General features: G+C 37.4%; 1 protein-coding gene across 1 annotated transcript in view; it reads left to right on the top strand.

Moving 5' to 3' along the window:
• tdrd9 (tudor domain containing 9) overlaps nt 1–26,617 on the top strand; it is a 31,941-nt gene that overhangs the window by 3,225 nt on the left and 2,099 nt on the right. Inside the window, exons 5-33 of the mRNA XM_007247559.4 lie at nt 136–258; nt 2,060–2,140; nt 2,267–2,431; nt 3,462–3,565; nt 4,603–4,722; nt 5,591–5,675; nt 7,027–7,084; nt 7,171–7,275; nt 7,485–7,582; nt 7,683–7,814; nt 7,930–8,080; nt 9,599–9,662; nt 10,494–10,557; nt 10,778–10,822; nt 11,541–11,594; nt 12,022–12,138; nt 12,316–12,423; nt 13,596–13,696; nt 14,045–14,218; nt 14,905–15,016; nt 15,119–15,343; nt 16,770–16,859; nt 18,116–18,373; nt 18,903–19,070; nt 19,581–19,651; nt 19,739–19,848; nt 21,687–21,783; nt 22,460–22,598; nt 22,677–22,795. Coding sequence (XP_007247621.3) covers nt 136–258; nt 2,060–2,140; nt 2,267–2,431; nt 3,462–3,565; nt 4,603–4,722; nt 5,591–5,675; nt 7,027–7,084; nt 7,171–7,275; nt 7,485–7,582; nt 7,683–7,814; nt 7,930–8,080; nt 9,599–9,662; nt 10,494–10,557; nt 10,778–10,822; nt 11,541–11,594; nt 12,022–12,138; nt 12,316–12,423; nt 13,596–13,696; nt 14,045–14,218; nt 14,905–15,016; nt 15,119–15,343; nt 16,770–16,859; nt 18,116–18,373; nt 18,903–19,070; nt 19,581–19,651; nt 19,739–19,848; nt 21,687–21,783; nt 22,460–22,598; nt 22,677–22,795 — 3,338 coding nt within the window. The remainder of the gene's footprint in view (nt 1–135; nt 259–2,059; nt 2,141–2,266; nt 2,432–3,461; nt 3,566–4,602; nt 4,723–5,590; nt 5,676–7,026; nt 7,085–7,170; nt 7,276–7,484; nt 7,583–7,682; nt 7,815–7,929; nt 8,081–9,598; nt 9,663–10,493; nt 10,558–10,777; nt 10,823–11,540; nt 11,595–12,021; nt 12,139–12,315; nt 12,424–13,595; nt 13,697–14,044; nt 14,219–14,904; nt 15,017–15,118; nt 15,344–16,769; nt 16,860–18,115; nt 18,374–18,902; nt 19,071–19,580; nt 19,652–19,738; nt 19,849–21,686; nt 21,784–22,459; nt 22,599–22,676; nt 22,796–26,617) is intronic.

Here is a 26,617-nt window from a genome sequence, read left to right as displayed (position 1 = left end):
TCAGCAACAGCGGGAATTCATGCATTCCCACAGAATTAATTATCACACATTTCTTTAAAATATAGTCCTCAGTTCTCTGTTGTGTGTTTACTCTGTTGTCTTTTCATAAATAAACTCTTCTCTCGTTGATTGTAGGTCGGTTTGGAGAAGATGGCGACAGAACACACCCGCCTTATCTACATGACCACGGGAGTACTGCTGCAAAAACTGGTGTCAGCAAAAAGCCTCACAGAGTTTACACACATCTTTATAGATGAGGTAAACACAGTCCAGGGGGGCTGAAATATTTATATGATCACACACTGATTCTGAAAAACTTATACACTACAGGTAGAGTAGTGGGTGTGCTGTGATGCTCTGTAATGTTCTTATCATCCACACACTCATTTTGACAGACTGTTATACACTACAGGATGTGCAGGGGCGCTCTTTGATGCTGTATAATGTTCATTTGCATCTCACATTTATTGTGACAGACTGTAATACACTACAGGAAGAGCAGAGAGTGCTTATCCTGACAGACTATAATACTCTACAACAGGGGTGTCCAAACTTTTTTTGTTGGGGGACAGAAGGAGAAATATATTTGAAGTCACGGGCCAAAGACTATACCACAAATATACCACTTTAAATAATATATTTTCCTGATTACTTTCATTTACACACCGTTTTACTTGATTACTATCTTTATCTATCTTTTACAGTGTTGTGTAAACTAAGATTTTTCTAATTGATGTTTCATTTCATGATGTCTCTTAATATTAAACTCCTTAATTACGGCAACTTTTAGACTCATTTGCCTTTTTTCTGTGCTAAAACGGAGCACTCTCTCTGCTTTTAGACTCTTTTGCCCCGTTTTTCTGCGCTAGAAATGCGCACCCTCTCCGCTTTTAGACTCTTTGCCCCGTTTTTCTGCGCTAGAAATGCGCACTCTCTCCACTTTTAGACTCTGCCCTGTTTTTCTGCGCTAAAAATGCACACTCTTTCTGCTTTTAGACTTTTTGGGCATTTTCTGCGCTAGAAACGCACACTCTCTCCGTTTTTAGACTCTTTGGCCCGTTTTTCTGTGCTGCAACTGCGCACTCTCTCCGCTTTTAGACTCTTTGGCACGTTTTTCTGTGCTACAACTGAACACTCGCCGCTTTTAGACTCTTTGGCCTGTTTCTGACACCTAGCGTTCAAACTTTGAATCTCACATTATAAAAACCTGCTGGTTTTTATAATGTGAGGCAGCGGGACAACTTTTATTCTATTTCTAAAATACCTTTCGGGCCGCTCCAATAAAGGAAACGGGCCACAAATGGGCCGCGGGCCGTAGTTTGGACACCCCTGCTCTACAAGAAGAGTAGAGGGCACTCTCTATAATGATCCACACGTTAATTGTTACAAACTACAGGACGTGTAGGGGCGCTTAAGACCCTTGTTAATGGTCAGTTGATCTACACCAGTGGTTTTTAACCAGTGGGCCTTAGAGGTACTGCAAAGTGGCCTCAGGCTAATGGAAACTTTAGGCGGACGAAATCTCTACTTAATAAAACATGTCAGGTTTAAAACAGGCTCATAATGACTGTTTATTGGACAGAACGTGCACAGGGTTGGGCTGGATTTTTTGGGCTCGATCTGAGCTTTAATGTTTTTAAATATGGATAAATGATTAAATGCAAACAAATGAGCCTGAAACTGGACCATCTACATGTGAAGCAGCCACTTTATCTCTGACCAGACAAAAAAAAAGAAAAAAAAAAGCGGCATAAATCCAGACGAAAAAATACAGCAGTGAGAGCACTTGGCTTTACACGCACAGCAATGAGGAAACTATGAAGTTAACAGTTGCGCTGTATTTGGTTTTAAATTGCAAATAAAATAATTTGTGGGGCTGTGGAAAATTGTGTTGTGATTTAAGTGGGCAATGAGTTGCAAATGGTTTGGAACCCTTGATCTACACATTAATTCTGACAGACTGTAATAAACTATAGGAAGAGTATTGGCTCTCTATGATGCTCTGTAATGTTTGTACAATCTATGCACTCATTCTGACCGACTGAATGTTTTGCGTTAGGTGCACGAAAGAACGGAGGAGTTGGACTTTCTGTTACTGGTGATCAGAAAACTCCTACATTCCAACTCTCGATATGTGAAGGTATGTCTAATGTTTATTCAATGTGTGTAATAGTAATGAATGAGTGAAAGCAAAACAAAAAGTATTACCATGACAAAAGTCCTTCTTCGCTCTCTTTCTTGCTCTCTCCCTCTCTTCCTCTCCAAGGTGATTCTGATGTCTGCTACAATAAACTGTGCAGAATTTGCAGAATATTTCGGAACCCCAGTGCGTAATCGGATAAACCCAGCATATGTGTTTGAGGTGGAAGGTGCGCCGTACACGGTGGAGGAGTTTTACCTGGATGATATCCAAAACACCCTGTGCTTGAAAGTGAGTGTGTTTGTAAGGTTACTTTACAGTTGGGCTGGACTGTATATCGAGATTTTTAAACATATCAGGTAGTGTTGGGAATCTCTAGGCACCTAACAATTGTATTATGATTCTGAGGTCTGCGATGCAATTGTAAAATAATTATCGATGCATCTTGAGGCAAGATGTCTTTTTCCTTATTGCATGATTGCTATCTGTAATGTTTCATAATAAATCCTGCTATTTAATTTCTATTTACTTGAAAAAAAGCATATTTATTTCAATTAATAAAAAAATTAATACGGAAATCTAGGATTAATGTTGTTAGGGTAATGGTTAGGCAAGATTTAGCCACAATTTTAAAGCTACAAGGAAAGCAGAAGCAAGAAGGTGGTTATAATGGTATGGCTGACCATTGTAATATGTATATACAGAGCTGGTTTTAATGCTGTGCTTGATCTGTGTTTGATCTGAATTAATTAAATATTATGCAAAGTATATAATAGTGCTTTTTTACTTTATTGTAATATGTCAGGGTTGTTTTGATGCTTTTTAAGTGAGAATATTGTAATGTGTTTGAAGGAAATAAACTAAATAAATTGTATCTGCGGAAAGATGTCATCAGATGTGTGAGTGTGCGCACGTGCCTCAGAGTGTGTGTGTCAGTGCATTTGGGGCTGATATAAGTCGCATGTGAATTCCTGTGCAGAACTGCACTGTGGACCTCAGTTTTAATACTCATCAACTCTAACTGTACTGGGCTGAGTGATGGACTTTCAAGAGGGGATCCGGTTACTGGCTTTAAAGGTCTTTGCTTTTTCACAAGACATGTTCGTTGTATACATTCTACAAAATATGAGTTAGTCAGTTATGGCAAAAAAACAGAGATGACGTTCTGTCAGAAGGGATTTTAACCCTTGGGTAACACTGCAGCAACTCTGTTTGGTTTTACTAGCTCTCCAGTATTGAATAAATTACTCAAACTGTATATTTGTACTGTTCTTTAATTCAACTCAATCAATTTATTTGTTTTGGTGTGTGTCTGTTTCAGGTGGACACCCCTCACCCTGATGAGCCCAACATTTCTGCAGACATGTATAATGTTGCTGTCAGCCTCATTCAGAGCTTTGATGAGATCGAGGCCAAAGATCAAAGGTTAGATTTTTAAACAATTGACCTTTAGCAACCAAAATAACAATCACATATAGAACACAAATTTAAATATTTTTTTATTCTTTTTTCAAACAAGCCTTTTGTGTAGTTAGCATCATATAGTGCTTTTAGACTCTGGGTTCCATCTGACACTTTACGTGAGTATTATATTAATATTATCAATTTGTGAATACAAAAAAAAATCTTGCTGTTGTTGGAGTGAATTGTCGAGAAAATGTTGGGATATTCAAACATGTTAATAATAGATGATAATAGATAATAAATAAAAATATATTAATTGATAGATAAAGTACAGGCAATGGATTTTTGCTAAGGATATGTGTGAGAGCCAGAGGCTGAGCGCATAGGTATGTACATGATTTGTTTGTTTCGTGGCCTCAGTTAGGTCTCAGTAGACCAACTAATCAAGTCTCTGCTGTCTCTTAAGATAAAGAGCCCCTTTTTCCCTCTTCATTGTGAATTTCCTATACAGCCACTAAACCCTAAACCATATTTTTTCTATTAATAACTGAAATGTGTTCCTTTGGATAGTCTTTTGCACTTATGCTGCTGTAGGGTGCACATGTACACGAAGGAGAGATGGATTCTGAAAGAGAGCTAGGATGTAATAAGATTCTTTAGTCAGCTCTCTAAACTGTAGTGTGAAACCAAAAATAACCGGATTAAATATACACAGTGTAACAAAGACATGAACTTTGGTGCAAATTATGGACTATAAGGTGTGAAAATGCCAGAAGAGTGTGTGTGTGTGTCTTGGCTCAGGGCAGTTAAGGACATCAGATGTGCTCAGTAGTAAGGTAAACTCCAGACTCTACCAGAGACTCTGTTGGTCTCCATTAATACTGGGCCTGTCTGTACTAGATTGAATTGTGTTTCTTTTGTTGTTGTTTTTAACGGAACTGTGAGGCCACGTCGATGCGGGGATAGGGTTGAATTTATTTATTTTTTCCTAAAATGGAACAAGTATCAGAGAGAGATTGACAAATGTGTGTATGTGTGTGTGTCTCTCTTTCTTACAGTCGTTCAGCTCAGGATGTGAGTGCATCTCTTCCAGAAAGAGGCAGTGTGTTGGTGTTTCTCCCTGGACTGGCTGAGATTCAGTACATGCAGGAGGCTCTCTCCAAACTCGTCCGCAAAAGGTGAGCAAGGCTGATGAATCATTAACACTTTGCTTATAGAAAGTAACTTGTCATACAGTGCCAGAAACCAGCCTGACTGAGATTTCAGCCTGAATTGGGACATGTCACATGTGTTTCAGGACTGGAACAAAGGCTATGGCTTTCTGCATTGCAACGTCAGACATTTACGCATATTGACCTAGTACGCTTGTACGATTCTGTGTTCTAAAGTACGCATTTCGTTTGATCTTACATCTTGCAGTTTCAGTCAGGTTGTCACTGAAGTTGATTCTGCCATTGCACTACAAAGGTCTACATGTTGCTGAGTGCTTTCAGCCAATCAGAGCCTTTCATTTTCACCCCACCTTGTCTAGCTTTGTGCTTCACGAACGATGAGTTTATCTGTATGAGTCTGTTTGTGATTGCTCCCACTGTTTTGCTTTTTATTGCCTGTCTGGTTGGTACAGAAGCTATAATCCAGCAAGTTACCTATAGATCCATCTGCTACTTTTATCTACACCTAATTTTCCACATCGTCAGTGTGCTAAAGACTTTGGTCTCTCTCTCTCACACTATTTATCTCTCACACACACCTGCACGCACAAACTATGATGGCACATTTCCTCTTTGCAAGATGAAATATGCAGATACACTATAATTTATTAAAGCTCTTATTTAAACTTATTTAAAATACAGTAAAATACACTCTAATCTGCCAGATATAAACCACACTACACTATTACTGTCATGTGGCTTTGAATTTGTGATGGGGCTGTTTTTATTTAATTGTTTATTATTTTTTATGTAATATTTCCGAATTGGGATAGGGCTCTGTTTTTCAGGATTAGGACAAGACTCATTATAAATTAAAACAAGGCCTTTTTCTCAGGCTGCAGGTTTACCCACTGCATTCCACTGTGACTCTAGAGGAACAGAATGGAGTGTTTCTGGTTCCTGTGCCTGGATATAGGAAGGTAAATATATATATTTTATTTCATACATTTTTACTTTAATTATTTATTTATTTAATTTTATGCGTAAATATTTATCATAAAGTCTTAAGGGTCCTGTTTGAACTTCGTTTAGTTTTAATCTTAATATTTCTACGTTTGTGCTAAAAATCTGAAAATATGTTTTTATTTATTACTTACAATAGTGATCGACAGTTGTGAAACATTTAAAATGTTCTATATGTAGATTAAGAGAACCCAGTTAAACAAATTAGACAAAAATATTACAATCCAATATTTACATGTGTGTGAGTGGCTAAAGTATGTACCTCTAGAATTAGCATTCCCAGGAGTGGTCGACCAGCAAAGATCACTCCAAGAGCAAGCTGGGTAATAGTCAGCGAGGTCACAAAGGACCCCAGGGTTCCTTCTAAGCAACTGAAGGCCTCTCTCAAATTGGCTAATGTTATCTTAACAAGGCCACAGCTAGGAGAACAATGCAAACCTGTTTTTACACCATTGTTGTTCTAAGAGAAAGCCACTGTTCTCCACAAAGAACATTGCTGCTTATTTGCAGTTTGCTGTAGATCACCTGGAGCCACAATGCTATTGGAAGAATGTTTTGTTGACAGATGAGACCAAAAATTATTTCTTGCTTTAAAAGGAAAATCATTATGTTTTGAGAAAGTAAAACACTGCATTCCAGCATAAGAACCTTATCCCATCTGTGAAATATGGTGGGTGGTAGGATCAGGGTTTGGTCCTGTTTTGCTGCATCTGGGGTAGCCTTTATTGATGGAGCAAATAATTTTAGATAAGTTATATCTGAGATTTCTTAAGGATAATGTCAGGGAATCTGTCCATGAACTGATTCTCATGTAACAAGACCCTGCGCTCACAAGTCGTTCTAACACAAAATGATTAAAGATATTAAAAACAAAGGTTCACATACATATTCATGAATATGTAACATTGAATAATACTCCTCAATAAAAAAAATACAAAAGATATATATATATATTTTTTTTGACTGGGTTCTCTTTATCTGCATTTAAAATCTAATTTAATGATGTTTTAGGTTATATTTAGGGTTTACATAAAACGGGTTCAAAACCTGTCAATCACCACTGTTTTGTTAAAAGTGAGTAAGAAGAAAGTGTGTCCCAATTAATATATTTAAGCCCCCCCCTACCAACCTGTAGTATTGGTAGGTGGGTTCAAAATAAATGGTTGCGTCCCAGACCACATACTGCTAAACTAAAAAGTATATAGGGAGTACTGCACCACTGGTCATACATTTGTATGATTTGTAGTTAGAGACACAAGTGTTCCTAATGTGTTTTGGTCTAAATCTCTGACCTGTTTGTTTGTCCAGATCATCCTGTCCACCAACATTGCAGAGAGTTCAGTCACAGTGCCAGATGTGAAATATGGTGAGTCATGAGAAGAGTTTCAGTAAGTTGTTTGCCAGTAAAAGAACTAAAATAAATGTGTGTGTGTGTGTTTCTTTGTGTATTAGTGATTGACTTTTGCCTGGCACGTCACCTTGTGTGTGATAAAGAGACAAACTACCAGTCTCTCTGTCTGACCTGGGCGTCCAAAACCAACTGTAACCAGCGCAGAGGTTCATTCCTTTAATATAATATATAATGAAAAAATAAACTGTTGTTTAGGAGCAGGGTTTTCAGTGTTTGTTGGTTTTTATTATGTAGTGTTAAATCAATATACTACTTTATCAATGTTTAATAAATAATACTAAACACATGTAAACAGTACTAAACATTAATATATTGATTAGTGTATCAATATTTATTATTTTTCTATCTCTCTCAGGACGAGCTGGTCGAGTGTCTAAGGGCTTTTGTTATCGCTTGGTGACACGAGAGTTTTGGAATAAGGAAATTCCGGATTATGCCGTGCCAGAGATGCTGGTGAGTGTCTGTAGAGTGTTTAGAGCAGTAATTTAGGTTTTGTGTTCCAGGAGCATGTAAATGTTGCTTTTTTTGTGTGCGTATTCCCTGTTTCTCTCAGCGTTCTCCATTGGCCAGTATCGTGCTGAAGGTAAAGATACTGAACATGGGTGACCCTCGCACTCTGCTGTCCACCGCCCTGACCCCCCCGAACCTCACCGACATCAAGAGGACCATCCTGCAGCTCAAAGAGGTTGGGGGTCCACACAGAGATACACAAACACAGCTAAAAACTCCCTATATGTGTGCACAAAAAATATTTATATTGAGATTTAATAATAATTTATATTACCTGTTTGTTTGTGTAGATGGGAGCTCTGTCAGTGAGCAGCAGCAGTTTTGATGGTGATCTGACGTTTCTGGGGCGTGTTCTAGCTAACCTGCCGGTAGATCTACACCTGGGGAAGCTGATTGTACTGGGACACGTCTTCGGCTGTATGGAGGAGTGCCTCATCATCGGTAACACACTGGAAAAAAACTTACAAACTTTTTTTTTTATATTACAAAACTCAGTTTATTCACACTACATATAGTAAAAACAAATTTGTGCTGCAAAGCATCAGCCCGATTTTCTAGTAAAGGAGTAGTAGAAATGTTCCACACAGTGTTTTCTGTTACTGAGATTTCTCATTTTTTCACTTGCTGTAAAGAAAAAAATATAAGAGATAACTTCGCCAGATTAGTAGTTGTTCGGTCCTGATAACTGGGTGCACTTTATGTGGCATGGGACAGCTTAAAATAAGTAATAAATGGTCAGTTCTCTAACTAGGGATGCAACCGTTTTCAGTATTTCATTGAACGGTTCGGTTCACCCTGTTCAGTTCAATAGAGCCAGGTGAACTGTGACCTCAACAGAACGAGGCATGTGGAACCTCTCAGCGCTCTGCCGCTGTAGACTTTTTAGATGACAGATTCTGCCTCATAGCCAGGAAACAGAGCCGCTTACTCGTCATGGCTGCTCTCCACCGATGAATACATGTCAAGACACTGATTCACTGCTCAGGGGTAATATAACAGCATTTTTGCTGATTACTTGTAAAGACAGTTAATAATTTTACTTTGCCCTCAATGGTCTCTGTCTGGTTCTGGCCCTCATCTGGTTCACTGGTGACAAAACTTTCCTAGCAGCCAATCAGTGCTCTGAATGCAGATGCTGGAGATATTTTTTTTTGTTACCTTTATTATTAAGTGAGAATAGTAGCATTTAGTTGATTTAAAGGGGCAAATAACCTACTGTGTGTTAGAGCTAAGATAATATTGATTTATTGAAAGCAAACTGTTACCTGGCCAAATAACTGTGATACTAACCGAACCATGTAGACACTACCATTGCATCCCTATTTCTAAATATGATTAGCAATTTAGATTTTTTTTACTGCAAACTGTACATGTAGTGGTTAAATAAGTGTAAGTTTGGGTTAGTATGGAATATTATTAATTTTCTTTATTAAGTAATCTCCCCATATCTTTGTCATTCAAAAAATGATGTGGAACAAACCTGTTTATTTGAGCTATGATTTTTTGCATACACAAGCCATTTAGTGAAAAGTGTAAGTACTGGTTGAAGATGTTAAAATAATCTGACTGGTTTTGTGTAACTTTTATTTGAGTGGAATTTAACAATTTATATCTAGAACATGGACTAAAGTACAGTGTACTACACTACCCTGTAGGAATGGACTAATGGGAACTGTGAGTTAACCCTAATCCTAACCCATGGTAATTTAATAAAGTCATTTTTATGTAACCAAATTTATGTAATGGAGCATGGAGCACCTCATGCTTTATCCATTTTTATTGATGATTGTTACACAATTTGAGCAAAAATAGTTCCACATAGTACCGATCGAGGGTACAGGTCTATATAGAGCTTTCTAGATTCATATTCTACATTCTTTAGAAAAAAAGAAAAAAAGAGTAATTGAAGCATCTAAAAGATTTTTACCATTTTTTTCTGTCTCTCTCTCTTACTTTCAGCCGCATCTCTCTCGCTGAAGAGTTTCTTTGCGATGCCGTCTCTGCAGCAGCTGGCTGGTTACCGGTAATGTTCATTTTTCCTCCAAACAATTAATCTGAACTATAAAATATAGCAAGAGGATCCTATGTAGTCTGAAGCTAATTTCACACTGAAAGTGGGAAAATTGCAGCTGTGTTTTCAAACACATTGTTTTCAATGGGGGTGAATGTTTCAGAGTCCAGAAGTCTAGATTTGTTCCTTTGTGAGCGATGACAGCTGGACATACATGTTCAGTTTAAAAAGAGCTTAGCTTAAAGGCGCACCTGATATGAAATTAATTAATAGCTGTGGTATTAAATTTGGGTAGTAAATCAAATTAAACTGCACCTAAACAGCCCTTTAGCTCAAGTAGGAGTATATATGGTAGTTGGGTCTAGGGGTGAAATGACTACTCGGATAATTCGAGTTATTTAAAAAATTGATCGAGTAATTTTCTGTGCCTCGAGTAGACTTATTTTAGACTTTTAGACTTATCTAAAAAAGGAAATCAATTGGTCATGTATTATTAAGTGAAATGTCTTGTTTTCTCTTGTGTATTTTTAATTACTCTTTAAGCAAACAAATATGTCTTATCCGATTACTCGATGTGGTTGTTTTGATTCGCACCTGAGTGCAATTACTGTTTTCATACCTGCCAAAATAAAATGTACCACCAGAGTCCATTTTAATTAAACCGAATAGTGCTTGTGTGAAAACTCCCCCAACTTCCTGATTCTGATGGTTTACTGTGACATCATTTAATCTTCCAATCTAACCACCTCTAAAGCGTCTACGGATGTTTAAAACAGAGATCTTTAAAAGATGTGGACTAAGTATATTTCTGGTTATTGTGTGTGTGTGTGTGTGTGTGTGTAGGAGTAAGCTAGCCTTCGCTCATGGTGTTCCCAGTGACTCCATCGCCTTTGTCAATGCCTTTAAGGTGGGAATGCTTCTCTCTCTGTTTGTTTGTGTTGGTCATTTTTTAATGTTTTAAATATAAAGAAAATACATTTGCAATAAATTTTAGTAATGAAAAATGGGTACAAAAAGCAACATTTAATGCAATATATTTAAATACAATATTAGCTATAAAAATAATAAAATTTATTAGTGGTCTTTTTAAAAAGTATTCATTTATATGTATATTTTTATGTTGTCAGGCCTGGCACACATCCAGAGCCAAAGGAGAGTTCAGGCATCCAAAGGTGAGTTAAAACAATTCTTTTTTTTTTTTTTTAATTTAGAAATAAAAAGAAAAAAAAAGCATTGAATGGGACAGGCGTTTCCAAACTTTTGACTGGTACTGTATATACATATTAACACTATGTATACACAGTACCAGTCAAAAGTTTGGAAACGCCTCTCCCATTCAATGCGTTTTATTTCTTTTTAGGATTTTATATTGTAAATTTAATATTGAAAACTATATTAAAGCTATACAGGAACACATGTGAAATTATTCTGTAAACAAAACGTGTTAAACAAACCAGAACATGTTTTATACTTAAGATTCTTCTAAGTACCACATTTTGCTTGGATTACCAATCTGCACACTCTTGGTATTTTCTCAGTGATAGTCTTAATTCCACATGTCACTTAATTGTTTTTTAATATTTAAAATGTATTTTAATATTAAAATAACTTAAATAAAGAAATAAAGAAAAACACTGAATGAGAAGGTGAGTCCATACTTTTAACTGGTACTGCAGAACAGATGCACCCTAGAAACTTACCTATAAATTAGTCAACAAAATTAAAGATAATTTTTATTTAGTTTTGTTCCAAACTTAGTTCTGTTTTCTAATCCTGATACTGCTGAAAACCATCAATATCTGCCTTTGTATCCTAGTCTCAGTGTGAGGTGACCAAGTAAGCACTCCAGGTCACTGAAGTGAATTGCTTATGTGTATGTTTGTGTTTTAGGATGAGCTGGAGTGGGGCAAAGAAAACTGCATCCAGATTAAACGAATCAGAGAGGTAACAAGTGTCCACCCTCTTCATGTACAGCTCTGTACAGAACTTTTACACTGCAAAAAGCCAATTAGCTTGCTGGTTGTGCCAACAGCGAGGTGTTTATGGCAAATCCCCCTTGTTGTGGAAATGTGCGCAGGCGCAGTTGCCTTAACAAGCTGAAAATCATGTTTTTTTTGCTTTATTCAGAAAGACGCTAAAAGCTGTACACACGTTAGATTCTCCCCTTGCAAACCTCTCCACAGTTATGCTTGAGATCTGTGTGATTTTCCACAGTAACAGACTGTGACAGGATCTTCAGCCTGTTCACTAAAAATGAAACGCAAAATTGTGCTAACCTATTCACAGAGATGCTTAGTTCTGTTGTTGCTAGGAGTTGCTTTAGATTTGTGTAATATGTGTGTGTGTGCATTTTTTTGTGTGTGTTGTGTAGGTGGCTGAGCTGCGTGAGGATTTGACAAAGAGAGTGAATCAATTCAACATGAACATCACAGAGAGCTCCTCTCCATTAGACTACACCAGCATGCACAAACAGAGATTCATACTGCAGGTAAAACACACACGCCTACACACACCTGCATCCAACAGAGTGAAATAGACTAACCATGAAGGCTCCATCTCAAGGTTCATACTTGTATTTTATAAACTTGTTAGTGTGACACAGACAGAATCTTTAACAGCAATATGTGCTCATTATCAAAGCACTAATTACCGTTCCCCTGTGCAGGTGGTGATTGCAGGAGCATTCTACCCAAACTACTTCATCCAGGGGGCTTTAGATGAGGAGCTGGCTTCTAAAGAACTGTCAGGAAATGACCCCAGGACCACAGTACTGGTACCATACAAAACCTTTATGTTAATGCCAACCATTTCACAGCAAAGGCTTGCCTGATGGAAACTAGCCTATACGAAGCTGTGATTATTGTTTGTTTTTAAATTAATTATATCAGACACTTAAATCAACATTATGTAGTGATTTTACCTTAAAACAGTAGCTTCAGACTCGTGTTGATGCTCCACTGATTGTAATTTTTCAGTGGCTCTATTGCTGATTATTCAGGCTCTGCGGGTGTTTTAGGAAGGTTTGGTAGAGATGCGCAATACTGCTGTCAAGATGTGTGTAATGTTTTATATTTACTCATATAAGTTTTAAAATCCAGTAAGATTATTCTACAGCCTCAGACCTCATGTTTCTATATCCTTTGTTTTACAGATTGTCAATAAAGTCATGTGTAAGTTTGTTCTTTAGTGTGAATCACACTTCCTAACTCTAGGGCGAGCTCAGAAGCAAGAAATACAGATTCTTATATAATGCTGCTTTAAAGGTCACCTTCCGCGAAAATCCGATTTTTCTTGTTTTTTGTGGAATACAGTAGGTCTCTCCGAGTTGAATGTGTACACCTGCACATTAAACTGTTTTGCAGCCCCCATTGTCTGCAGGAGCTAAGCAAAGAAATCCCCCCTCCCCCCCTCCGAAAAACGGGTGAATTTTGAATTATCTTTCTGCCTACGTAGGCAGAAACTCACAGACCAGCCCACCTTGGCTCGAGAAACTCCCAGAGGCGGAGCTGAAGCGACGCAACATCACCGCTCATCAGTTAGGAGGTGGGAGGCAGTGAGCGGCAGAGCGGTGGAGGGGCGTCGCAGTGCTCCTAGCCAATCAGAGGAGAGATATTTGCATGCTGTTTGCATGTATGAATATTCATGAGCAAAGCTGGAATCCGGTCATTTTGGACACACCCCTAAAACAGTCCATTAAAAAAGAGCTATACAGAGACACCTGAGCACTTTTTTTTTTACAAAAACGGCTCACATGTCATTCATTCATACTAGAGACCACAACTAGACATGTTAAAATGAAAGAAAAAACGACGGAAGGTGACCTTTAAATACTCTGTTTAACTTAAATCAACATAAATCAATTCTAGACAGATGTAGAAACTCTTCAGGCCTATTATGATCTCTGTATTACTGCCCCCACTCTCACTTTCTCTCTCTCTCTTTTAGGTGCGAAATCTGCCTCCTTTTGCATTTCTCTACTACAAACAGCTGCAGTCTCTCTTCAGACAGTGTGGTCAGGTGAAGTCTATCGCCTTCGATGGCTCCAGGTAAACACATCCACACTGTTACATACCGGACTTAACCCCCATGATTGATTGATGAACTGATATACAAATATCTGCATATCAATTCATATGATCTGTATGTTACTGTGTGCATTTAAGTGCATTTTAATAATTCATAACCATGGGCTGGTTCGCCTGCAGTGCGAAATCACTTTTCTACCAATTACTAGAATCTGAAGCAATCTTAAAAAAAAGAATTAGTGTTAGTGAGAAATCTGACTTCCCTTGGCATGCAGGGGATGTGATAATGACCCAAAGAGTGATTTAGTACTGTGACTTTTTTGATTTTTGATTTAGTAATTCCTTAATTTGTGTGTCTGTGTGGTTTAGGGCATATGTGGAGTTCTACCGCTCATCTTTGAGGGGTTCTGGAGTTCTTCCAGAAGTGTCCCTGTCTCTGCTCCTCTCTCAGCAGAGGCTTCCTCTTCAGCTGCAGGTCCATCCAGCAGAAGAGGTTGAGGCTCGGGCTAAGGGCAGGGCCCTTTCATACCTCAAATATGCACGGTGTGAATGCACACACACTCACACACTGTTCATAGTTGAATAATATTTAGAAGAAAATAATCATCCAAAAATAAGTACAGTGGCTTTTTAAAGTGTTCATACCCCTTAAACTTTTTTACATGTTATAAATGAAAGACCAACACAAAGTAGCTCATAGTTGTGAAGTGAAAGAAAAACGATGCATGGTTTCCAAAATTGTAATCAAATAAAAAATTGAAAAGTGTGAAGTGCATAAGTATTCAACCCCCTATATAAATACTAAGTACCAAATAATTGTACTGGATTTTATTTAGAGGGTTCAGAGTAAAGGGGGCTGGTTCTACTTTTTCAGATTTTAATTTGATTACAATTTTGAAAATCATGTATCGTTTTCGTTCTACTTTGCAATTATGTGCTACTTTGTGTTCATCTATCACTTAAAATCTCAATAAGATACATTTTAAATTTGTGGTTGTGAAGTGATCAAATGCGAAGTGGTAAAATGTGATTAAAAAGTTCAAGGGGTATGAAAACTTTTGCAAGCCACTGTACCTTCATTCTAGGTAGTCCTGGCTTGTGCCGGCAGGCTGTCTGAAATACTCTGCTGTGTGTGGATGTGTCCCTCAAGTAAAACTAGTTATTAGCAGTTAATATATGTATGTATTTACATACTAAAGAGGTATGAAGTCTTTATTTTTCTGTTTCAGAGTGAATGTGGATTTTCAGAGCCAGACTGTGCACCCTGTTGGAGTCCTGAGCAGCAGCATTGAGCCGGAAAAGCTGCCCCCTAAACAAGTCTTCATCATAAACATCACAGAGGTTTATTGATCATCTCACGTCTTTAATTTTCACCCAGTTTACCCGCCTTTTTAACAGCAGTCTGGGATTTGACCAGGTTCTGTGCCTTCTGCCATGTTGTAGGTGGTGGAGGTGGGTCACTTCTGGGGTTTCCAGGCAGATGAGGCCAGCATGGAGAAGCAGAGGCAGCTAACCACAGCGATTAATCAGCTGCGGCTCCGGCCTGTCCCCGTGTCTCTGTACCCCAACCTGCTGTGCCTCGCACCATTCCGCGATATACACACTGATACAGAACCCGAAAACTACTACAGAGCCAAAATACTGCACATACTGGGGACCAATGTAGAGGTGATACATATACACACACATACACACACTCGCGCACACACACACTTCAAAAGGTCAAGTAATGAATATACTCCCACAGAGTTTTTTTTTTTTAAGTTGTCAGAGTGCTGCCAGTATTTTATCACACTTTACAGTGTGATACTGTCTCCTACAGCCTACAACACTGTGGCCAGGCAAACGATGCATGGAATTATCTAATTAGATAATCGTGTGGCTGCAGTAAAGAGCATAAAATAATGCAAATATGTTTCAGCAGCTTCATGATTGATTTTCACATCAATCATAAGAACTGTAAGTGGTGCTGTTTTAACCAAATATTTTCTCAGCAATTTTAGGTAAATTTACAAAAATTGACTAAGTAATGCGTTTGTAATGACACATTTACCTCAGCAGTGCTACTCAAGTTACATACGACTGAAATTTACACAGAGAAAGGCAGCCAGTCTTTTGGTAAACAAACAAATGCTCATGCTCAGCTAACATTACTACTCTAGCCTTGTACAGCTTGTGCCTTTCATTTGGAAAAATGTTTGTGAAGAGGTATCTAATAACTGACAGCGCATGATAAGTGATTCCGGGTGCTTGTAAACTTAAACCTGACATTTTTCAGCTCCCTATTATTCCCTATTAATCCCCATTTCAATCAATGGAAATACAGTAAAAGAGTTGTTGGTGCTCATCAGGCTGAAAAAGTTTACAAAACCATTCAAAAGAGTTTAGACTTTACCAATCCATAGTCAGACAGTTTGTGTAAAAACGGACGACATTCAAGACCATCTTTACCCTACCCAGGAGTGGTCAACCAGCAAAGATCACAGAGATCTCTTCATAAGCAAGGAGTATAATAGATGGCAAGGTCTCAAAGGAACCCAGGAAAACTTCAAAGCAGGGCTCACATTTGCTAACATTGCTCACATTTGGCTAATGTTAATGTTCAGGAATTCACCACCAGGAGAACATAGAAAAACATACATTTTTGTAATTGAATGCTAAAAATTCTGTTTATTGCAACTTTGTAGCACTACTGTATCTACAGTTTATTCAGTATAGTTACAGGTTCACCAACACTGGTCATGAGTGGAGAAATGTAGTGTGGTCTGATTATTTTTCATCAGGCCAATGCAGATGGTAGCATCAGAATTTGGAACCATCAGTGTGAATTTATGTGTCCAGCCATTACCAGCTGGACAACTATACAATAACCCTCATGCTTGGGTAAACAAAATACACATCCCTTTGTCCCCTTGTCACTTCATAATAAAAGTCTACCTTTGGGATTACAGAGTAAGTCCTATCTTTACAGCTAAATATAACAGAACCAATATAGGGAAATATGAATAAAATAAAACAGTGCATGTCTAAAAAATAAACTTAACAGTTTACCCTGTAATGTAAAGCATTTTATGTGTAATATGTTTGTGTTTAGGTGTTTTTTCTGGACTATGGGAACACCTCTCGTGTGCCTTGTGACCATCTGAGAGAACTTCCTGCTGATCTGTTGACTCCACCCTTTCAGGTACTGTCTGTGTGGTATCTAATTGTTGTTATTATTAACATCTAATAACCACCGCTTACTATGAAGAAAACACAAATATGTACATTAATGTACATGTAATGTACATTAAACAAACATATATAAAATATATGTGAACATAAATATAATTGGGAATATATAGATGTTACATTGCTATTTACAGGTGCTGTTTCTCCTGGAATTAGCTGCACAACCATTCTGTGTTTCCTTTAGGGAATGCACATTTTTAGATTTTTTTGTGATAATGTTATATTTTGTAATGTTATTTTTAGGGCTGTTATTGCGCTAATGCATGTGATAAAAAGTTTAATGCAAGTTAAGCATGTGACAGTTTACAGAGCCTGGTGACACATTAGCGTCTTTATTTAGCAATATAACACAGCGACGCTTACTGTTAAAGCTAGATTACTTTTTATTTATTCTTAAGATTCACCCAAGAGAGCTCATAGTGACTGTGTAAAGTTCCTTTACTCTGTCCTTTACTTTGTCTCAAGTTCCTGAGAACATCACTACAGGAATGTGTGTGAATGTGTGTTTATTCATTTTAGCTTATTTACAGAATGTAGGAGTGCTGGGTTAGTGCTGGAGATAAAACTAGCTCCTATTGTGTTTTTAGCTTTAACAGGTCCGTTCCAATCATTTATTCATTCACACGCTTTAATGAATGTTTTATGTTCTATATCAAATATTTACAACCATATGCTTCTATCAAAATAAGATTAAAAATATGAATTAGCTTCTCATGAAATTTATCTGATTAAATGTTGAATTTGGTATCAATATTCAGAAATTAATATTAATTGTGATTAATCTGATTTTATTTTTTTTTAACCGATTGACTCCTAGTTATTTTTGTGTATTATTATGTTATATAAAGTACATTTTTTTGTTTTTTATATTCTAAATTTAATATTATAGACTATATTAAAGCTATACAGGAACACACAGAGACATATTTTGTAAACAAATTGTTTAACAAACGAGAAGATGTTTTACACTTTAGATTCTTCTAAATAACACATATAGCTTTGAGGACAGATCTGCCCACTTGGTATTTTAATCTCAGGCCAAACACTCTTTTTTTGTTTACATATGTGTCCCTTAATTGTTGTTGTGTCTTTTAATATTTATGTAAAATGTAGAAAATGAAGTAAATAAAGCTAAAACATTATATGAGAAAGTGTGTCCAAACTTTTGACTGGTACTGTATGTAAAAGTATTGTTTTTCGTGTGTTTAGGCACAGGAGTTTGTTGTGGCTCGTATGGCTCCTTCGGCCCAGTCCATGATCCTGGGAGATCAGTGGAGCAGTCAGGCCAGGAACCGCTTCATTACGCTGGTCAGCGGACACTCGCTCATCGTCTCCCTCTACTCCATCCTGCACGGAGTCATGCGCGTTGACCTTTACGTCTCCATGGAAACGGGGGACGCCAGTGTGGCCGACTTGCTGGTGCAGGAGGGTCACGCCCGATACACCGAGGAGAGCTTTGAGAGTCAGGTAACTTCTTGGTCAATATTCTTCTTTTTTTTTTGTTAGTTTTTTAGAGATTCAAACATTTTATTGTCAAGTTCACAGTAAACATGCAGTCACAGTGTACACTGAAATTCTTACATTGCTCATTTTTTGCTGACACACAAGATTAAAACAGAAGTTGGAACAACTTTACAACATAATGTAAAGACTAAAGACGAAATGAAACTAAAATAACACAAACTTAAAAAAAAAAGAAAACAAAACAAATTAGAAATGTACATAAATAGGTAGCTAAGCACCTGTTGTTGTTGGGAACAGTAAAACAGTAAAATTCTATGTTGAAACTAGGGGTGAGCAAAATATATTTTCTATAATATCTTAAATGCTGTGTTAGCGATTAGCGTGCTGATGTTATTGAGTATGCTAATCAGTGGGGAATATAATGATCTATGATGTACTTTGATGTTCATTGATGGTTCTTTCTCTCTTTCTCTCTGTTCCTCTCTCCCTCTCTGTTTCTCTCTCCCTCAATCCCCTTCCCTCTCCACTGCAGCAGTCACATGATGTGTTGGTGGGTCTGTATCAGGACCTGAAAGAGGGCACCTTCACCCCAAGCTCTACTAGTAGTTCTTGGCAGAGCAGGAAGGACGAGGAGAAGCAGCTCATTGATGCTCTGCTGCTCTCCTTTTCCAAAAGCAGCCACAGCGCCCCCAAATGCAGGGTAACACATTTGCAGTCTTCTCCAGGCATTGTGTCCAGTCACCATGCACATAATTACTTAGTATAATAATTACAAAAATACCAAATAATATAACAAATAATTAAATTTACCAATTAATTACATCAACAAGTTAAATTCCTGTGACCTGCTCCAAGAAATTCAGATATGTTGTGAGGCATTGAAAACTTCCTGATCTTTCAAACAGTTTTACACCTATTTCTGTAAAACTACAATTCGGAATGAGTTAATTAATTATATATTAAATTATAATTAGAGCTGCTGTGGCTGCTTGTCTGTTTTAAACAGCTGACTGAAACGTGTTAATACTAGCACACACTCATACTCAGCCTGTATAGATCCTCTGTAGGAGTGATGTTTATCTTACTTACAAACAATGTATTTGCTCCTTCAATTCCTTCTTTGAAGAACATAAAGACACAGAGTTCCACACTGCAAATGAACGAAACAGAGATCCAGTATTTAGTCTATTCATCTATTTTCCTCTTACAGGTCCCTGTGCACGGCCCCTCCAGCCCTCATAAGGTTGCCTTCCACTGCATGAGTGGGATCACGATGTGCAGGTGAGAAACACACTTAACGACCTGCTCTCCTATGAGGTAACTGATATTCAGCTGGTGTGACGGTCAGCTGTTTCTGTTTGTTCACAGGTCGGTTAGTATAGAGCGGGACAGTATAAACTCAGTGTTGGTGAATGACCATCCGCAGGACAGTCATGAGAGAATGCTGGTGGCTGCATTCGTTTCACTCAGCTCATCAGGTGTTGCTCTTTCTCTCTTTCTTACTTAATATTAAAAGATTAATATGAGACAAAAGTTCTACATTTCTGCCTATATTTCCATGTCTTTCCTTCTTCATCTAAAACACAGTTAGGAAGATAGCACTTTTACTCTGAACCCACCCATTTCCTTGTAAGCAAATGTTTTGTAACGTGACTCTCAGGTGTGTTTTGGTTCCCATGTGTGTCCTCATACATTGATTATTCAAATAATAAACAGTATGGAATGTCTGTTTAGTTCTCAGCTTTGGGTTTTGCCAGTGCAAACTGTGCATTTATAATTAAAGCATTAACCAACATGATAATCAAAAAGAGTGAAAACAAGCAACCGTAAAGCTGAAAGAAAATGGAAAATCAATCAAAGCCGTAGAGACGAAAACACTTGGAAATAGAAGCTGAAATGTTGATCTTCTGTCTCAAATTTATCTTTTATTGACAAACCCAAATGTTTTTTGGTCTACAGCAGAAATAATGGCTTTGTCTCGCTGTTCCAATACTTTTGGAGGGAATTGTACACTACAGTTTATAATAACATAACATTTTGAATTGGGCACATCACAATACCAGAATTTTGGTAGTCACTACAAAGTACCGCTAAAATCTATGATTCACAACAAAAAAGAAACCAATTAAAATGTGTATAGCCTAAAAAGAAAATCTACAGTTTTTTGACAGTAACAAGGGTGGGATTGTAAAAAAAAGTGTTATCTTTTTTTTGAGTAATAAACAAAGACATCAGCTTTATTGTGGCATAGCATTTCTACTGCAGTGCCCGGCTGCCTGAAATATGAGGGGGGGTGAATCTGCAAATAGCCTAGATATTAGGGCTGAGCGGTATGGATATTTTTTATAAAAATATTGTCATTTTGAGCATTTATTTGCAGAAAATGAGAAATGGCTGAAATAACAAAAAAGATGCAGAGTTTTCAGACTTTAAATAATGCAAAGAAAACAAGTTCATATTTATAAAGTTTTAAGAGTTCAGAAATCAATATTTGTTAGAGTAACCCTGTATTTTAACTACAGTTTTATGCATCTTGGCATGTTCTCCTCCACCAGTCTTACACACTGCTTTTGGATAACTTTATGCCACTCCTGGTGCAATAATTCAAGCAGTCCAGCTTGGTTTGATGGCTTCTGAGCATCCATCTTTCTTTTGATTATATTTTAGTGGTTTTTGAACTAAAATAAAAAAAAACTCATTGTGGTCTCTTATTTTTTACATACGATAAGTCAATAACAAAAAGACACTTCTAAAACAAAGCTACATGTTTCAGATTTTATACAGGCACTTTTACCAATCAGTGCCATGTCCTGTATATTAGAGTAGCCTAGTAGTTTAAAGGCAATTTAAATTACAATAATCAACTATAAACAACAGATTCTTCCACTTCACTTAAAGTGGCCTAAACACAAGGGAATCAAAAATACAGTGTGCTTTTAGAAAAGGTGCACTTTTTATTTACTTAACTTTAGATGAAGTTTTAGTTTTTCATTTTCAATAATTCTTGTCTGACACGGGTAAGGTATTCTCATTCCCACGTGAACAAGCTGATTTGTGAGTTTAGGATAGAGTGGGCGTTTCTACTCTAATTAGCTCTTATTTTCGTTGGTAACAGTGGTTCCCAGTGCAGGCATTAAGAAAACAGATAAATATCACAATAAAAGTCTGTTAGATCATATTTTAACATGAGAAAGATAGCTGATATCTTGTGAGCCAATTTAAAGAACACAGTTTGATTCCAGGTTTCAGCCAGAATATAAATCTGTTGCAGTTCATTATTAGGTTTAACACGGTGTATTTGTGTTTGTGCACGCAGGTTCACGTATACTACTGAAAGAAACAACGCTGATGCCTCATATCCACGGCCTCCCTGCCCTCATCACCATGCTCTTCACCCCCATCATGGAGTTGCGGTAACACTCAGACATGCATTCTGTTACTTAATAGCAGCGCTATGATTGTTTACAAGCAGATTTTTTTTCTGCTGGTTTGTGCTGTTATGAGTGAATGGCAAGAAAATTACACAGAGCCCTACGTAATGTACTACTGTCTTCTTTGGGTATCTTATTGCACATGATATTTTCTTTTTTTTTTCTTTTTAAACAATTAAAAAATATATTTTTTATTTAGAATTTAAAGTTTTTTATTTATTTTTTATTGTTAACAGTGTGCTCTTTAGTGTTTTGGTTGTTTTGTTACATTACATTAGCTTTCTGTTACATTATTAGTCTTAGTAAATCACTGAATTTACTAAATAGATTTTTTTTTATTCTACTGAATATCTGAAATATTTATACTTTCGCTAAATATAACTTACAATTATATTATTGCAGCAGTATATTCTTTAAATTAATTAATTTTAATATTTTTTTCGTATCACTAAAAAGTCACTATCATAGAAGTTCTTTTTTATGAATTTATTACATTGAAGGTTCAGGTTTTATAGCAGTGTTGTTCGCTGCTCTGATTTCATTGTTTGGTTTGATGCTAACAGGCTTGAGTAGCAGATTTGTTTCATGTGTTTTTTTTTTTTAATAAGAAATATTTAACATCCATATTCGCTTCTTGTGTGTGTGTTTGCTCCTACAGTACTGACAAAGAGCGAACCTGCTTCACTGGAGCTCTGTGTGGTCTAGGAGCAAAATCCAGCTCTGAGGAGGGCGTGCTGCTTGAGCACGACATTGAGCTGGCTTTCGACGTCAAGTTTGACGTTGAGGATATTACAGAGGTAGTTTTTTTATTCATTCATTTATTTATTCATTTACTAACTTATTATATTATAAACATGTGTTTGTGTGTTGTGTAGATAAATGCACTGAGAGGGGTGATGAACAAGTTGACATGTGAAGGTCTGAATGGTCTCCTGAACTTGGGTCAGGAGCGGATCAGCTGTCTGCAGGACGAAGCTCGGGAACGGCTCATCAGGTACTGTTCACTGACCAGACTTTCACTGATTTACAAGCTGGAATGTCAAATTATTTTGGACACTACGGTATTAGGGGTGGGCGATATAAACCTAAAAAAAAAAAAAAAAAAAGCCTTAATATGTCTTAAAATGTGTTAAATCCTCTAAATTTGCATTGCATTGCATTTCCAAATGTGATATGCAAGTGGGTGATTCTCACGAAATCAGACTAATGAGGTGGCATTAAGGAGTGTGATGAACAGGTAAATGCTATCAATTTGGGAAACACTGGTTTATAAACATCTCATCATAGGCTATATTGTAAGTGATTAAAAGAAGACATTGTGATATTTTAAATTATGTATTTTTTATAATTTAGTGTGAAATTCTCAGTACTGCAACGCGTCCATTGCTGAATCTCGGCTCTTCAATTATACAATTTTAATATTTAAAATAAATAAATAACAAAAAACTTAAATGTATCATATAAAGTAAATTGTTACAGTCAATAAAAATGTATTACTTGGAATTCATTGGTAAAAGAAAAGAAAATATTTAGAAAAATAACTTTGGTCAGAACCAATGTTCTCAGCCTCCGCAACAATTTTCAAGCACCATTTAAGACCACAAGGAACAGAAAAAAAACAACCATTTTGAGAGGGAGGACACCTTTTACTACGACACCCAAGATGGCTACCAGGTAAGCACCTAATTTTATACCTCTCCAGATAAATGTTAAAAACTTGGTTGTCAGCGAGCATACACAACTTTTTGTTTCTCATTACCGAAACAGCTAGTTTTTAATGTTTAAAAAAATGAAAATTTTATTGTGTTTTGGGAATTTTTAAGGTTTTTAAAGTCTAAATACAAAAAGCTAGCAAAAGTTTAACCAGGCATCATGGTGGCCCCACAGAGATCAAAGAAGGTTAAGGTCCCTCTTACTCCGCAACAGCCTTCTCATACACCGCAACAATTTAAGGCCTGTTGCGGTAGAGAGATTCACTGTTGCGGTAGAGAGATTCACTGTTGCGGTAGAGAGATTCACTGTTGCGGTAATGAGATTCACTGTTGCGGTAATGAGAAATTAATGTTTTAAGTGACATGAACTTATATATATATATATATATATATATATATATATATATATATATATATATATATATATATACACTGCTCAAAAAAATAAAGGGAACACTCAAATAACACAATATAACTCCAAGTAAATCAAACTTCTGTGAAATTAAACTGTCCACTGTCCACTGATTGACAATCAATTTCACCTGCTGTTGTGCAAATGGAATAGACAACAGGTGGAAATTATTGGCAATTAGCAAGACACACTCAATAAAGGAGTGGTTCTGCAGGTGGGGACCACAGACCACTTCTCAGAACCTATGCTGTCTGGCTGATGTTTTGGTCAGTTTTGAATGTTGGTGGTGCTTTCACACTCGTGGTAGCATGAGACGGACTCTACAACCCACACAAGTGGCTCAGGTAGTGCAGCTCATCCAGGATGGCACATCAATGCGAGCTGTGGCAAGAAGGTTTGCTGTGTCTGTCAGCGTAGTGTCCAGAGGCTGGAGGCGCTACCAGGGGACAGGCCAGTACACCAGGAGACGTGGAGGAGGCCGTAGGAGGGCAACAACCCAGCAGCAGGACCGCTACCTCCGCCTTTGTGCAAGAAGGAACAGGAGGAGCACTGCCAGAGCCCTGCAAAATGACCTCCAGCAGGCCACAAATGTGCATGTGTCTGCACAAACGGTTAGAAACCGACTCCATGAGGATGGTATGAGGGCCCGACGTCCACAGATGGGGGTTGTGCTCACAGCCCAACACCGTGCAGGACGCTTGGCATTTGCCAGAGAACACCAGGATTGGCAAATTCGCCACTGGCGCCTTGTGCTCCTCACAGATGAAAGCAGGTTCACACTGAGCACATGACAGACGTGACAGAGTCTGGAGACGCCGTGGAGAGCGGTCTGCTGCCTGCAACATCCTTCAGCATGACCGGTTTGGCAGTGGGTCAGTAATGGTGTGGGGTGGCATTTCTTTGGAGGGCCGCACAGCCCTCCATGTGCTCACCAGAGGTAGCCTGACTGCCATTAGGTACCGAGATGAGATCCTCAGACCCCTTGTGAGACCATATGCTGGTGCGGTTGGCCCTGGGTTCCTCCTAATGCAGGACAATGCTAGACCTCATGTGGCTGGAGTGTGTCAGCAGTTCCTGCAAGATGAAGGCATTGAAGCTATGGACTGGCCCGCCCGTTCCCCAGACCTGAATCCGATTGAGCACATCTGGGACATCATGTCTCGCTCCATCCACCAACGTCACGTTGCACCACAGACTGTCCAGGAGTTGGCGGATGCTTTAGTCCAGGTCTGGGAGGAGATCCCTCAGGAGACCATCCGCCACCTCATCAGGAGCATGCCCAGGCGTTGTAGGGAGGTCATACAGGCACGTGTAGGCCACACACAATACTGAGCCTCATTTTGACTTGTTTTAAGGACATTACATTAAAGTTGGATCAGCCTGTAGTGTTTTTTTTTTCACTTTAATTTTGTGTGTGGCTCCAAATCCAGGCCTCCATTGGTTAATAAATTTGATTTCCATTGATGATTTTTGTGTGATTTTGTTGTCAGCACATTCAACTTTGTACAGAACAAAGTATTCAATGAGAATATTTCATTCATTCAGATCTAGGATGTGTTATTTGAGTGTTCCCTTTATTTTTTTGAGCAGTGTATATATATATATATATATATATATATATATATATATATATATATATATAGTTTCATAAAAAAGCCTTTATTTACTTATAATAAACAATATATAAAACAATACATGATGCAATTTCAGATACTAAACAGATTTATGTAGCAGGGCAGTGACACCCATATTACTTCCGAATAAGATATAAAAATAAAATATATATATATATATATTTCATGAAACAACCTTTATTAACAGTTTATAACAATAAAAGTTGTTGAAATGTGTATATTATATGACAATAATCTGTTCCCCGGTGTAGTTACACAGGTAAAATTTATTTCAAGTCACTACTTTCAATGGAAACTACAGTGTCAGGCTTGTATAGACCCAGTTTCAAAAGAGTGCTGGAGAGGCAAGTCGATGGTGCACTCTTAAAATTCTTTTTCTAAAATACAGATTGCAGAGATGACCAATATGAGGTGGACACCATGAACTGTGCCGGGGAAAATCGCTTCTATGTTCCATCTATAAGGTTTTCTGGGGAAAAGGTCTGGTATTACCGCCAGGACATCAGAGACCAAATTCCTGAGCCTCTGCCGGTCACCTCCTCTGCTAGGCATTTCTGTGTTTTGCCTGATATTTGGGCTAAACACAAACAGCGCACCTTAGGCGTTTTGTATTACAAATTGGATGTATATTGAATTGCTTGTTTAATTTTAATTTAGTTGCACATTGATGTTTACATTTTTTATGAGATTAATGCTTCATACAAAGATGTTTGATGAGATGTTGAATTGCTTGTTTCATACTTAAATATTTAATTTCAATTCAGTTGTACATTGATGTTTATATCTGTCATGAAATTAATACTTAATAAAAAAGTTGTTTTATGAGATGTTGAATTACTTATTTTGTATTTAAACATTCCATTTCAATTTAGTTATACAGTGATGTTTAAAGTTTTAAGGAATTTATGTCTAATGAGGTATGTTGAAATTTGTTTTATTAAAATACACAGTTCAAAATAGGATATTTTCACAGCTTGAGTCTTACTGAGAATAATTTTCAACAGCAAATGCCACATTTTGTTCAATATTACTACATACAAAACTCAAGAAGTACATTT

The sequence above is a fragment of the Astyanax mexicanus genome, chromosome 7 (assembly GCF_023375975.1).
Source record: "Astyanax mexicanus isolate ESR-SI-001 chromosome 7, AstMex3_surface, whole genome shotgun sequence".
Lineage (NCBI taxonomy): Eukaryota > Metazoa > Chordata > Actinopteri > Characiformes > Acestrorhamphidae > Astyanax > Astyanax mexicanus.
The sequence above is the reverse complement of the archived record's forward strand: the minus strand, read 5'-3'. Positions and strand labels throughout refer to the sequence as shown.